This window comes from Durotheca rogersii (genome assembly GCF_024521655.1).
Source record: "Durotheca rogersii strain YMJ 92031201 chromosome Unknown GGS23scaffold_8, whole genome shotgun sequence".
Classification (NCBI taxonomy): domain Eukaryota; kingdom Fungi; phylum Ascomycota; class Sordariomycetes; order Xylariales; family Xylariaceae; genus Durotheca; species Durotheca rogersii.
The window spans coordinates 883,735-899,142 of record NW_026251239.1 but is presented as its reverse complement, the minus strand read 5'-3'; the positions used below and the strand labels follow the sequence as shown (position 1 = coordinate 899,142).

The 15,408-nt window shown below is 55.3% G+C and overlaps 2 protein-coding genes across 2 annotated transcripts; one reads left to right on the top strand and one right to left on the bottom strand.

Moving 5' to 3' along the window:
- Positions 1-6,856: 6,856 nt before the first annotated feature.
- On the bottom strand, positions 6,857-8,230 carry GGS23DRAFT_604787 (Gti1/Pac2 family-domain-containing protein; the record flags this gene model as incomplete). Its single annotated transcript, XM_051519657.1, has 1 exon — positions 6,857-8,230. One exon carries the CDS (start codon positions 8,228-8,230, stop codon positions 6,857-6,859), a length of 1,374 nt encoding a protein of 457 aa, XP_051372507.1.
- Positions 8,231-13,907: 5,677 nt separating this feature from the next.
- GGS23DRAFT_565410 (uncharacterized protein) lies at positions 13,908-15,262 on the top strand. The gene has a single exon (XM_051516212.1). The coding sequence runs from the start codon at positions 14,086-14,088 to the stop codon at positions 14,749-14,751; it is 666 nt and encodes a 221-aa protein (XP_051372506.1). The 5' UTR covers positions 13,908-14,085; the 3' UTR covers positions 14,752-15,262.
- Positions 15,263-15,408: the final 146 nt, after the last annotated feature.

Sequence of the window (15,408 nt, the reverse complement as noted above, 5' to 3'; positions counted from 1 at the left end):
AATCTCTGTACGACCTCCTCCTTCTCGTGGCTGGCCCTACCTAAACCGTTACCAGGCTAGCGGTGACGACGGGCGGGCGGCGTGCAGGATACATAGGTATACATGCACACCTACAGTGCCTCACATAGGTAGGTAGGAGGTAGGTAGGCAGCTAAGGTACCTGAAGCCAGGTCGGGCTAGGGGCTAGATTAGGCGCCTGGTTGGGCGGTCGGCAGGCATCTGAGGTCCCTAACCTCGTTATGCCTAGCGCTACGCCCGCCCTGCAATCTAGACCCCAATCTCGATCGACGACGGGGTTGTGGTCGTTGTCAGACGGCGCGATTCCATCGCCTGGGCACTTCCCTCCTACCTACCTAGGTATGTGTGCACACCGTACTGACCTACCATGTACATACCTAGATAGGTACCTGGTATACAACAGGGACGACACACACCGAGTCAAGTCCGGGGGAAAAGGGGGGGGGGGGGGGATCGTCTCGCACCTGGCAAGCCTCGGCATCCCGAGCAGCTCCTCTCGCCTAGGTGCGCGGAGGCCCAGCGCGACCGGGCGCCCGTGGCGACGACTGCAGTTCCCACGACGGGCTCCGTCGCCGCCGCTAGTTGTACGCACGCGCAACGCCGTCGGCGATTCTCTCGGCAACCTCTCCCTCCTCCCTCCTCCCTCCTCCCTCCACACCCCCCTTTTCTCCGGTAGAACCTACCTGCCTATGCTCACGTAGCGCGTTGCGCGTTGCGTCGCATGCTACGATAGGGGGGGCATGGGGGGGGTGCATATTACGAGGTAGGTATGCTTGGTTATCCCGCCGCACGGGCCGCGCCCCGAACACGGCGGCTCGACCTAGAGCGAAAACGAGCCTGGCGGCCGGCGATCGCGGATGTATATATACTTACGTAGGTACACACGTGTGGGCGAGCGGGTGTACGAGTATACGCGCACGCATAGTCTTGGGTAGATTGTACGGGATGGAGTTGGGTTACACGGAGTAAGTATTCAGCCGGGGGGGGGGGGGGAGAGTTTGGTTTCTAATGTACGTACTATAGGTATGTACATATTGATGGGGGAGGGGGGGCGCGGCGGACTAGGCTATCCGATGCCTGCGGCCCGCTAATCGGTAGGGCGGTTCCGATCAGGAGGCGGACGCCCCATGGGTGGTTGCCGACAGGCAGGTAACGTTATGCAGAGTCTGTCATGTACAAGCCTAGAGTAGATATATATATGTATGTATATATACGTACATGGGGGGGGGCGAGCATGTCAGAAACGGGATGGGAGGGATGGGACGGGGTGGGTGGGAATAGGATCATCGGGAATGGGATGGGATGGGATTAAGGGTAGGGCATCGTCGGCGGGTCCAGGCATGTGAATGCTTGCCTATTATGTGGGCTCCGTTGGCCGATCCCTCACCACCGCTCTCTGCCATCCACACAAAGTAAAGTACCCCTTCTCTCCCCTTCTACCCCTACCTTGCCTCACCTTGCCTGCCTCTCTGTCATCTACCCTGCCCTCACGTGGTCTGCAATCTTGCTTGCTCGGTATGGCACACGGGGACCCCCAACCACAATATCTCTGCTGGCCCCAGCTGGCGTTAGGTGTCCTGGCGCGCGCCCCGAGCAGCTTCCACACGATACCCCGTAGTATATGCTGCGTAGTATATAGGTATATGGGCGATATGCCCATCTCATCTCCACGTCGGCGGTCCCGTGATTGCTTCGGGACCCGAGCGGAGGTTTTCCTCATCGTACGTGGGCTTACGTAAGATAATCAGATCGCGGCCCCAACTTCGGGATGGTTCTGCCCAACAACATCCCGCGCGCACGCACTTTAGGTATATGCCGACCCGACCAGAGTGTACTCATATATAAGTAGGTACGTAGCGTCTCTAGCACGAAACACCGTCGGCGCTTCGATCGTCAGCGGGCGGCCAAACATCCCGGCTCGTTTTCTACTGTGCGGGCAGGGGGTGGCATGTGGGAGGTGACGTGGAGTGTCGATGAGTAAATATATCTGGGCGACGCAGGGAGGCCGCGGAATGGACGGCGGATGGCAGAATGGATAGTACCGATACTGGCCCCAGGGCCTCTCCGAAGCAGGGCTCAAATGCCGCGCTGACGATTTGGGCGACCGAGCACAGGTTCGCACGTAGCGTGCTCAGTGGAGGCAGCGTCGGTTAGCAGAGGTAGGTATGTATAGGTACCTCAGGTACCCGACCTATGCACATACATAGCATAGGCACATACGCAACAGCTACCTGATAGGAACATATATGTAGATACGACCGACGTCGGTGTGGGTGCTCTCTACTCTAAGTGGATGCAGCTTTCTGGGCCACCTTAATCGCACGTCGTGCCCTGGTCCTTTTTCTCTTTTTTTTTTTTTTTTCTTCCACCATCGCCATCTCAACTCCCTACTGACGCCTTGACCCACCCCTACGTATCCGTATCTGGGCTGGCAGGGCTGCCTAGCTTCCACTTTACCGTTCACGCCATGCTACATGCTATGAGTACGAGTACACGTGTGCGCGCGGACGGGCGTGTGCATATTACGTCTGGGCGCGTGGGCAACTGGTAAGAGTAGGATCGGCGTCGAGCTCATTCGACCGCGCCGCGGGCCCTCGGGTCGAACTCGGCTAGTGAGGGGGAGTTCGAAATTGGCAGCGCCGGACGAACCTGGCGCGCGAAGGGGAGAGAGAGACGAGAAAATCTGGCCGAAACAACGCAAGACATGGGCGCAGCGGGTGTTGGAACGGGGCGTCGAAGCGTTGGAAGGGCTTGGCGGCTCGCGCCCGCGGGCCAATTTAAGTTTTAAAGTTAAGGGGGTGTGAGGCCCGGCTGGGTCGGGCTGGGATTGGGTGGGATCGACCGGTACGCGCAACTCTGCGGTTCTGTACTGTACTGTACGTGGTTGTCCTTTTGCGTGTTGCCTGATGATCGCCGGGGAATCGCCTCGCGTTGAGTGCGTATTGAGTAGACACAGACGACGACGGCGGACCGGGGGGGGGGGCCCCTGGTTTGGGCAATAACTACGGCCTGCCCGGGGTCTCGCACCACGACCACCACGCCCGATAGGTGGCGCCCAGCAGGCGATCAGCCGTACGTACAATACTACTTACCTGTATCTTGCCCGTCGGTCTCTCTATCGGCGCAGGTACACTTATGAATATATGTCCGTAATAGGCACGCACCCCGACGTGCGCAGTCGCACGCGGCACAGGAGAGAGGTAGGGATACAGGTACCTGGGTAGGTGGGCGGGTATTAATATAGATGCGCACGCGGACACACATGAGGCAAGGTTGGGATGGCAACTGTCAGAAGAGCCGAATAAGCAGAAGACGAAAGCCGTGGGACCGCTCGCTTGCCATAGTACGACGGCCGGGGTGTCGACAATATTATACGCACACGTCGCACACCGTGTACCCAGCCAAGTCGCGGTCGATTAACCTTAACCTGAGATAAGGTGTGCTGTGCGCGGAAACCCACCGCCCGCCAAGGCAGCTCTGGTAGGCATTACACTATAGGTATCCCATCTCTTACCCGCATATTGTGGCTGGCGCGACGAGATCTCGCACCATCTCGCCGACCCGGTCGGGCTTTTTATTTCCCGCCGCTTCTTGTCGCGCTGCTGCAGCTGTCTCTCCGAGCCGGCCATGCCGCCAGGTGCGCCTACGCGCGCTTGCCGGGGTGCGGAAACGGCCTCACGACGGTAGCGGTTAGAAACCAGCCTGCCTTCTGCTGGATATGGCGAGAAATTACGTACGCATTGTTAGGGCGTTAGGGAGTTGGGTCTGTTAGGGACCTGGTTGCGGGTGCAATGCCTGGAAACGGATGCTCGACTTCGACCCCCCCCCCCCCTGGTCCCCAGAATGAATGAAGAGCTGGGTCTCGCGCCCCACATCGCATGTCCGATGGCTTCGTGATCGCCCTGGCGAGCGACCGACCGAGAGAGAGAGAAGAGGGAACGAAGTTTTGGGTCTTGTCTCGACTGTGGGGGGCAGCCGGGGGAGAGCGGCCGGGGAGGGAGGGAGGGAGGAGAAACCCCAGGCCGACAGAGAAAGAGAGTACTGCTACACGTGGTACGCGTCTGCGCCCGCCAGAGTGTTGGCTTCTTCCTTGGTACCGAGCCAACCCGTGGAACGGCCAGAGAACAAAGTGAAACAAACGAACAAACGGTAGTTGGGTTAAACCCGCCCCATCGCCCATCTCTTGTTTCTCCCATCTCCCCTTCTCCCCTCGCCCTCTCTTTCTTTTTCTCTCTCTCTCTACCCTTCCTCCCTCTCTCTCTCTCGCATCATCTTGCCTTGTCGCGCTTGACCATTCCTCATCTTACCCTCGGGCCCGCCTCTGGTCTGTTTGAACAGGTTTGGTCCTTTGTGGACACTTCTATACCGTGCAATTTCGTTTCTCATTTACCTACACATTTTAATTCGTTTCTAGGCCTCTTCTCTCCAGGAGTCCTTCCCGGACTTCTCCTTCGCCTCGACGCCCGGGGTCCATGTGCGCCGTGCTTCTGCCGTAAGGCTTGTTTGCTGCTCGCCGCATCCTCCTCTCTCATTTCGTCGCTGGTTCTCGGCGCCGCGCACCCGTCGCTGTGCGCTAGAGAGAGATAAGCATCGTACAACGACTGCACGAGTATCGGCCCACGAACGTGCCATGGTACTGCTATAGGGGTTGTGATATTACTGCTATCGTCATCGTCACGATTATTGCCGCCACCGAGTCTGCGTTGGCCTGGTAGACAGACGCCACCTATACCATAACCAATTTCTAATTCCTATTGCTGTCCGATTATGCTCACGCGTCGCATGACGTACACAGAGGCGTCTAGAGTACCTACCTAATATACCTGTGTTCTACACCATTATTTTCTTCTCTCCCCTTTTCCCTGGCTCTTCTGCCAGTATTGCCCAGCGAGTTCTAGTTACTTGGGTACGGTAGTAGACTATTTTCCTTCATAGGTATCATACACCTACGTATACAAACGCCTCTGCGTCCTGGTCGGCAGGAATCTGATACTACTGATAATGACATTGCCAACTATGGTAATAACCCCGTGTAGGGCTACTGGTTGCTTTCGCTCCCTCATGTGCGCACGTGCATGTGCTCGCCCTACGTGGAACGTCCAGTTGGCGGAGCAGCTTCGGCGGGCGGTGGCCACTAGAACAAGTCCATCTCGGTACCAAGTTCCTCTCTCCCTCTCCGGCTACTCTCCTGGGACAGGACAGGGTGCGTGGAGGTTGTATATAGACGTCGAAAGATTGGTGCCAATTTGCTGGAACCTCGCAGGCGTGACGACGACCGTGACAGGGGCTGGAAACCAACTTACCTACCCTGACTACTTACCTGCCTTACCTGTATAAGACATGCCTATGCGCATATAGTAGGTGCCGGTATCTCGCTGCTGGCCCTCCAGGCCAACTCCCTGCACGTACGCGCACGCATGCGAAAAATACTCACACACACATGTGTGCGTGTGCATACACGGAACCATTTGAACCAATGCTTGAGCACTCTCGCCGCATTGCGTGCGTGCGTCTGTGTCTGTGTCTGTGTCTGTGTCTGTGTGTTGGTGTGAATCTCCGCGTTATAAATATTGCAAACCTGAGGTCTTATGAGTTGTTGTATGTACGTACGTGGCAATCCGCCACGCACGCACGCATACAAATAACACTACATAGCATACTAACACGTCCTCGCATAGACACACCCGCACATAAACCAAGCACGCACGCAACGCGCGTACAGCATCTGGGTAGGCTTTAGGTAGTGGCGTCTATACTCTCCCCCCTCGGGCTTCGTAGCGTGTGTGTGCCCGCACGTCCCCCAGACGGGCGGGTCTGGCTCGAGTTTGGGATTCCCAACAACGAACACACCTTACCTACCTAACCTGCCTCTGCCCTCCCCCTATGCGCCTATAACCTACAGGGGAGGGCGACATGGGGGAGCGGCCGACGGCAGGCAAGAATAGACGGGATGCGTTACAGGGACCCGTCGTGTTTGACGTGCAATCGCATGGTTAATCATGCGGATCAGGCCTGGGAGAGCAAGGGGGAGCAAGTGGAGGGGGCAGAGGCCGTCCAGGGGGGCGAGCCGCAAGGGGTGGTAACCCGTAAAACCCCCTTAGCCTCGTCATCATGCTTCCCTCCGCTAGTCGAGATTCGTTGCTAAACAACTTGACGAGATCGGAAAATATCAATGGGAGAGTACTAACCGCCATGGATGGCTCTAGTGGACATTTTAGGCAACATCCATACTGCATTTTCGCTTGTTTCGCACCATTCATTCTTGCCTCTACTAAGGGGGTCAGGTAGTTCAAGCTCGCAGGTCGAGTGTGGTAAATCGATATCGTCTCTCCTCTCTCTCGGTCTCTCTATTATTGAGCATAAGGATGCCGTGCTTGTGAAGGTATCAAACTGACACGCCGCGCCCTCTCTGTCCCTTCCTTACTGGTATCGCAGCTTTTTCCTCCCCCCTTGTGCCCCGAGGCTATCGGGACAGTCCCGCCCACGAGGGCTACTGTAAGTCTCCTTTATGCTAATAAGCTATTTACATGAAGAGTAATAAAACAATACTTCCGGGGTTTCCGCACCGATCCTCGCCCGTATCTTTCCCTTGCGCGCACCTGCGTCGATCCTCTCACACATGACTGTCGTGAAAACCAAAACCCGTTTTTGAAAAAAAAAAAAAAAAAAAAAAAACCCCGTAACTCCGTATCGCTCAGAATGCGCACCCGGTACGTAGCAGGAAAATGTGCGGTGAAGAGTGCCGCATCAGGAGGGGTGGAAATTGAGACCACCCCCAGGCCATGCAATTTTATTTTGAACGCCCGAACAATGCCGTGTCCATCATTCCTCTCGGCTCTCAGCTGCAAAATTTGCGATCCAGGGATCGGAGAGCCCTGGTATCTTCTCCTCGAAACATGTCGGTACCACCTGCGGGGCCCGCCACCGAGTTGGACAGTGCCCTTGGCGAGCTACCAGCACTGTTGCTCCCCGGGTTTGCGCTGTTTGGCTCCGAGCTCGCCGGCGTCCTGTTCAGCAGCGCTGACAGGCTGGCCTTGTTCGCGCTGCCAATAACTGCATCCGGGCCCATCGTTCGTGGTGGTGACACAGAATGCATCCTAGGCGGCGTCAAGCCGCCCCGCGGGGCCGTCGGCATCGCGGGGAGCGGTCCTTGGGGGTTGCGCGCGCTCGTCGCAGTTAGGCGGGGGTCGATGGCAGGCGGCATAGGCTGCGCGGCTTGAGCGACTTGCGCCGCTTTAGCAGCCTGGATCTGAAGCTGGCGCGATTGCGGGGATAGGCTCGGCGCACGCGGAGGAAGCGAGTACGGCATGGTTAGAGTCGGTGGAGGCAGTCGCTCATTCTCGTATCCATTGCCGAGGGCCTTGGGGTAGATGGGTTGGTTCGGTGGCGCTGCAGCCAGTGGCGGCGGAAGCTGTGGTGGAAGTTGAGGAAGTTGGTGAGGGAGCTGAGGCGGCCGCTGCACGGGGTGGTGAACCTGAGGTCGAGGCTGCGGCTTCATTTCCGGCGTGAGCTTCCCTTGGCCCCAAGGAGGCGTGTGGTTGGGCGAGGGTGGCCACTGGCCCTGATTTTGCCACGGCCCTCCCCACGAGTAACCGTAGCCTGGCTGATCGATGGGCGTGGTGTGGCTCGCATACGGCTGCATGGGCGTCCTCGTCATGGCGGGCGGGGTGGTATCGTGTAGGCTCGATTCTGGGTACATGCCTTTGAGGGGTACTATATGACGGAGCTGGGGATCTGTGCTCGGTTGAGGCAGATCGGGAGCTCCGGCGTGAGGTCTGGAATAGTACGAGATCAGGTGAAGGTGCTGGCCCTGCGACGTGGTTATGCTGAAAGACTGCTTCATCAAGCCGTCCGCCTTATACCTATATCCCTCGGGCTCGCCGTCCGGGTCTTCGTCGCTTAATCGGCCGCTGTCGGGCGTCCTGCCGTTACTTCGTCGCGCGCCGCCGAATCCGGTCCCTCGCTTGCCCTCCATCTCTCTGTATGTGAGGAAGCTGCCCGAAACTCGACTGGCGCTCCATGATTTCCCATCGGTCCACCGACGCATACCGGCCTCCCTCTCATCCCATACGAAAACCGAGCCGGATCTGATAGACTGCCTCTCCTTCTCCGAGAGCCGCCTCTGGACTCGAGGTAGCAACCCTAGCCGGCAGGCCTCGAATAATTTGATGGCGTCTGCGGGTGTCCGCACGTACCCGTGGTAGGTTTCCATCTTGCTACCGCTCCGCTCGCTACGCTTGGAAGGTGGTGTGCGTAAGCCGGAGAGACGGTTGGGTGGCAGGATAGGCACGAGGGAAAATATAAGTGAAGAGAAAAAAAAAAAGATTGGGATGGTACTAGGTGACGGTGACGGTGGTTGAGGTTGATGTTGGCGATGACGATGTGGTAGGTTAATAATAAGTCGGAGTCGAGGAAGATAAAAAGAGCCGAAAAGACGATCCTGGACAGATCCTTAATTTCTTGCCAGATAATTAGGTCTTGTAGTCCTACCCTCCCACCATATCGGGTCCACAGTTCGACTACAGCGGTGGGTCGTCCAGAAGGTGGAGTGGATATGGACCTGCTCGGGTGGGTAACGGGATAAAAGCTGGCGTGGTTAGAATTGACCCTGGTCGTTGGCAGCTGAAGTGAGAATGAGCGTGCTGACTTGGCGTTTCTGAATTGCGGGCAGCTCGAGTCGATAGTTGGCGCCTTTAGACTATTAATGGTCCAGACGTTACGGAATTGCAGCCGAGGTGCCCAGACTCGTGGATCCCCTGCCGGGTTTCATTGTTAGCTCTTTTCGATCGAAGCACCCGAGCCAGCCAGTCTTTAGCCTGGTTGGGAACGACTCGAGGGTTGCCCGTATAAATAAATATGGGAAATAAATATGGGAGAGCGGCGCGCATGGGTATGTATGTATATGTATACCCGTCAATCCCCCAAAAGGGCGGATCTGATTTCGTATGGGCTTGTGAGACGTGCAAGGGTATAGAGATTTGTTTGAACCTGATACTTGGCAGATTGTATCCCGACGCACACATACACACGACCAGCCAACCACGTAGACGCTGCAGAACAACTTCTGGTCATCAAGCTTGCTCACGCGGTGACTTAACCGGTGCGTCCCAATCGCACCCGTCATCTTGGTCCTTGCCAAGCCCGAGGCAGGCTCTCCTCGCCAGCACGGCCCTCTCGGGATTCAAGAAGGGATAGCTTGCGAGACCGACCCTGCACACTCTACCGAAGCCGAGAGATGCAGGGCAACAATTCATCGCGAGCTAGGCCAATATCCACGTAGAGGGCAGCAAGGCGCATAAGATGCAAATCAAAACTCATACTATAGAGAGAGCGAGGGAGGAGAGAGCAGGGGGAGAGAGTGAAGAGTCTAGACTGGACTCCGGTGTTCACGACATTGATTTCAAAATCCGATGGGTTTAATCGGCAACGTATGGAGAGCCCGAGAGAGAGGGAGACAGAGAGGTGTGCGGGGAGATCGACGGGATTTCAACGGACGGGGGCCAGCCTTCCCGACTCACTGGGGGGGTAGGCACAAGTTGGGCGAAGCAGGTCGTGGTGGTGGTGAGGGGTGTTCAAGACATACCGATGCGAATATAGCGGGTTAATTTGTGGTCGCCTTATGGCCAAGATTGGGGAGAAACCTGAGGTCTGCTGGCTAGTCCCAGAACGACTAGCATCCGAGAAGATAAAACCACATAGGCCTTAGATACAGGCTTAAATAGTTCCCAATCCCGGGCGAAGTCGAAGGCGATGGCGAGGCAAATAAAGAGAATCTTCGAGACGAAGTCGAGGATGCGAAAGGGAATCGCTTAGAATATCTCGTTTCAATTCTTGTTTCTGTTTTCGGCGGCGTTCGGACCAACCCACCAGTGCCCAACTAGGCGATTGAAATTTCCCGACACGGCGTCTCGGGATGTGGGATGGACGTAGCGGCCGTCGATGTGATCGATACGGTTGCGATGCGGTAGGTCGTATGGGGGGTAGTATTGCTTGCTTCTCGATAGTTGGGCAAGGTCAGAGAGGGGTTTATCGCAACCGACAGATTCAGCGAGTGAGGGAAAAGGAAACAATAACCAGAATAAAATAAGAAAAAAGCAGGCACCGAGCCACAGTTATGTATGTGATTCAAATGAAAAACAACCCAAAAAGCCTGGGAGTAAGAGAAAAGGTTGATGGCAGTTTAGACTACCGGTAACCTAGACCGCGCAAGTAGGGACGGGGCGCTTCGAACCAAGTAAGAAAGAAGACGAGATGCCGCGCCCCGCCAAGTTTAGGTTTTATTCATATTTCTCTCCAACCTTCAGTTGCACGGAATAGAAAACAAGAACGGTCTAGATAATTTAAAACACAGCGCTCAGTTGCCGGGACGCCGAACTAGGCTTACCTCCAGTTAAGTTCAGGTCGGCCGTGCGCTCGAGATACGAGGGAGCCCCTCTCCCTCTCTCTTTCACTCTCTCTGTCTCGAGCTTGTTGAGCTGGTGGTGATGTGGGTGGCGGATCACTAATGGGCAGGCTCGAGTCAGTAATTGCTGAGAAGGGTCGAAAGAGCGCAGTTCGGTAGCGTCAGCAATAGCACCAGTGTACTACTACTCGATCTGTAGCGATAGGCGGATGGTGATGGCAGCAGTGGGGTCGTACCTTTGGCGGGCGCACGACTATAGTAACCTTGGTGTAGACAAGGATAGGACGGAGGTAAGTGTTGGCGTAGGCGTTGGCAGAGATGATGGCCTAGCTTCTCTCTCTGTCGTCCGTCTGTACGGATAGAGATAGATGCGGGAGCGGAAGCAGGAAGGGGAAGGGAGAGGGGGGTGTGTATAGTACATAGGCAGGTAGATATATATGTAATATAAGTAAGGTATCTACCTACATACCATATGCTAGATGTAGATGTATGGCTAGGTGCGCAGTGAAAGGCAGATTATGTTGGATGTAGCCGGGTGTATGTATACGTAGGTATAAGTTACGTTGGGTGCATAGGCGTAAGCTGTCTCTTCTGGAGCCTCTTCCACTCCTTCGTGGAGCTGACCAGGGAAATGACAAGAGGTATTAAAGCTTGGTTGGACACGTGTGTGTGTGTGTGTGTGTGTGTGTGTGTGTGTGTAGTGCCGGCGAGAGACCCTGGCTGCGAAAAGAGGAAGAAAAGGCCTTGGGAAAACGACCGACGGCCTTGGGGTCGGGGTGGATCAGGTTCCCGGTTTTTTTTTTAACCCTCGCCGGGGTTTTGTGACGAATGCCGAGGGATAATAGTTCACGATTTCTCTTAGAGGTGTGTATTGCTTTCCTCTCTTCTCTTCCTGCTCGCCTTCGCGTCGGGCTGACTGATCACCACTGACTCTAGACTGGGCAGGAGATTGTGTTCATCCAGTCGCCTCCAGCTTTTGATCCTGGATGTCAGGGAAGGGCAGACAGGATACGCTAGCTGGGTTCGTGGGGTCTGGATTCCCCGCTAGGAATACCAATCTATATGTTGTAGTCTTATCCCACGCGTTGTGGCTGCAGGGAGATATTCAGCCTTCGGGTCAGATCGATGGACGGCCGGTAGTGGCGAGATGATGAAACAGGGTCGGATTACTGGATGCGCAATTAACCAACGTATGTCTCTACTACCCGATGCGGAGGCAGAGAGGGCAGAAAGGGCAGAGGGAGGGAGGGACGTCGGACAAGCAGGTTGGTTGCGAGATTGCGAAGCCGAGAGAGGTTGATCGAGAGATAGGTGGAGGTGTGCTGTCAAGGATAAAGTGGACGGATGTGCGTGCGGGCAGGGTGGGCAGGCTTAGTACTAGGGTATTTAGCTTAGCTTAGGTGGACGCACACAGCAGAACAGAACGGTGTATGAGTAAGTGTCCGCCTCGATAGGGTACCTAAGGAGGTACCTAGGGTAAGCAATGCGGTACTTGGGTGGACACCTAAGGTACCGAGCCCGGTCAGCCTCGGGGCAGGTACCTAAGGAGTACGGATATGGTATATATATGTACACACATATAGTCATTTACATTATGAGGACGGCATTAGGGCTTTGGAGGCGAGGGAAAGCGCAAGAGGGCGAGGGGGCAAGCAAGTGCTGCGAGGAGCCGGATATTACCTACAAATACTAACCAGGAATATATATAGGCAGGTAACGATGGGTAATGGTACCGGAGGTACCTACCCTACGGCGCTACAGACCTGGGTACGTACTTACCTGGGTACTCGCCTAGAGACTTAACGTGCCAGCGAAAGTCATGCGCTATCCGGGTATTAAACTGTGGCTGTCGCGGCATGTAGGCCAGTACCTAATGGAGGTTGTAGCGAGTACCTAATAGCAGTGGGAATTAAGCTTCCTAATAAATTCAAGCTTATTTTCATTTGCTTTGTCGGTACCTCCTGTTCTGAGTCGCCCCAGGCAGCGTTGGTGGACACGGGCGCTGAGGCGCCTCGCACGTTAGGTACTTCGTATAGGCCCTGACCATGACTAGGTTCTGCCGGGGCATCAGCTACCATCCACTGCCAAGCAGCCTACCTGGGGTACTAGGTAATTACTACTCATACTACGCAGCAGAGGTACGTAGCGAGGTAGATGCGAGTACCGATCTTATGGAAGCCCCCGACCCTTATGACCTTAGGAGGTACCTAGTAAAGGTCTCCAGGCGCATACCCGATGTATATGCGCATAGTAGGCAGGCTCGGCGGAAGCCAACGCCACGTCTTGGCCCTTAAGCTTACCTACCAGGTGCCCGACCTACCTAATCTCCATTCATACGGAATACAATGCATCGACGCATACCCATATATGGATAGGCATGTCAAGGAAACCCGTATATATGTACGTACATATATCGCTCTGCCACCGATGCATGCACCACCAATGCACGCGCGCGTGGGGCGTCGTAAATAAGCTACCTCTTACCTCCTACCGGGGCATCTCCCTAGCGAGAAGATAGCCACAAGGCACCTAGCTCCTCTCAAGTGCCTCCCTACACGTACCTAGGTGCTGGCATGATCTCGGCCATCCTCCAGCTTCATACGGATATCTATCTGCTGAGCCGAACCGGCCACGTAATATCTTATGTAGTTGCGAGCTGGGTGCACAACCCGTAGACACCTGCGACGGATGCTACCTACTGCGTACATCATCAGACAGGCAGGCAGGCCATGTACGCACCGTACCATACTTACCGAGGATGTGAGAGTGTCTGAACCGGCTGGTCTGCGTCTCGGTATCCCGTCGCCCTCTGCCCAGGAATCCGACGAAGCTTACGCGAAAGAGGACAAGGACAAGAATTGCCCGTCTGCCTGATCTGTCTATGCATCCATCCATTCCCACTAGCCGCAATCAACCTGGACGAAGCTCCCACCGAGCTCGAGTGACACACAACGGGATCCTTCCGAAGTCTTGGGGAATTGCACACGTTCGATAACCGAAGTACGCATTCCCAGGTCTCCGGCTGTCCTGCTATTTTAACCCTAAATCATTCCCTTCTCAGAATTGTAGGCCATGCGGACCCCGGGTCCCTAAAAGCAGCTGAACGGCACAGCCTACCTACCTACCTCTTAGGTAGGTACCTGGGGTAGGCAGATATAGGTAGATCATATATATACATACACACACATATATATATATATCGTAGGCAAGAGCAGAAGCATGTGCAATTGGCCGCTTATTTGCTTGCCGACGCCCGCATCGTTCGGTCGCTGTACTCCTAACGCTCAATATGTGATGAACAGCTTCGTTGCGTGTCTGGGGATACATACATATGTACATAGGCATTCTCCACACCACGTACATGTGCATACGTGTAATATGGGTATGCATAGAACCGGGGCGAAGGGGACGGAGTGGGGCGAGAGAGGCGGTCACTATGCTTGTAAAGCCATCTCTACTCGGCTCCGTGTTCGCCCTCGAAAGAGGCCAAAGTCAAAGTAATGTCGAAGGAGGGATCATCCCTCTTCACGTCTCCTTGCGCCCCTTATACGGTAGCCTAGTCCTCTTCCCTAGTGCAACGACCTCGGACCCCCCTCCTACCTTGCGACCTAAGGCACATCACGCCCCAGAAGAGTATATTCGACTCCTGATGTTCTCAGTAGGTTATGAGCCCGGCCAACGAAGCGCGCCGGATGGGTCTGGCCCATCCCACCTCTTGGCTTGCTGGACGCGGCACAGCACAGCGCAACGTGCGTGCGTGCGTGCGTGCGGAGGGAAAAGAAAAAGAAAACAGAAGAAAAGGCAAAGCAGAGGGGAGGGGAGCGAAAAGCCATCCATCCACCTACGCCGGCTCGCTAAGCATCGTCGAGCCAGCAGGATGCCAACCTTGGCCTGCTGATGTGTTTGCGCCGCAGACCAGCTCGATGCGTGCGGTTTGGCTATTCTACCTTACCTTTCCCTTCCTTGTGCTCGTGACGCGCCAGTTAAAACCGGCGGTAGTCTCTGGCCGTCCAGGGAGGACCTGCGCCTTGAAACCGTCGAGTCCCGCAAATCCGCACCAACGCCATCGAGAGAGGGGAGCAGTAGCAGCAGCGGTAGTAGGAAGACGCGGAAGGGAGGGGGAGGAGGAGGAGTCATCGTGTCGGCAGACCCTGAGACGGACCACAAGACTCTTGTGTTTCCGTAGTCTAACCACCGCGTCCTTTGTCTCACTGGATAGAATCCCCCCTTGGACTCTCTGTGGGCCTTGGCCTAGCCGTTCCCGTGCCGAACGTGGCTGTTTTGGGGGGCCTTCTTGCCTCTTTAGCCCATACCGAAACAAACCAGTCTAGTTCGTACGACTTGAGAGAGAGAGGGAACCGTTGGTGAGATGGTTTTTCGTTTCGTCTTATCGTGACTTGGGGGATCAGGAAGACATCAGCCACGCCCTTACGCAGTCACAAGGTCTTTGCCACCGTTGGATGACTTCGTGGAGGACCGATCGTCCATAAATTTTCCTCTCAACCGATTATTTACTTAGGCCGAGGAGGATCATGGAGACTAGTTTGGTAGATTGCGGTCTGGGACATTGTCGATACGATCTCTCTCGAATTCACGCCGTGGGCCTGTACTAGTGTTTTAGACCGTCTCGGCCCCCAGCCTACAGTGTTGGCTAGTTAGGGGACGTGCCAAAGGCCATATTAGGTGCGGGTTTTAAGATAAGAAAGGCTGAAGTATGTTGGAAATAACCATAGCTACAACCGGGAGCCACCCATCAAAGCCAAGAGAGCTTTTTTTAATTTTTAATTTTTAAAACTCTTTTTTAATTTTTCTATTACCGAGGGGCTACCGCAAGCAGGAGCCCATACGCTCGCTCCCTTACGAATCCCCGATTGTGGATACTCGGTGCGTGTGTAATAGGGTGACGAGAAGGTCGCAGTTGGTAGAAGAAGAAGACCAGCCCAGGGTGAGTACATAGTCAAGATGGGTCAGATGGGCCAAAAATAGCA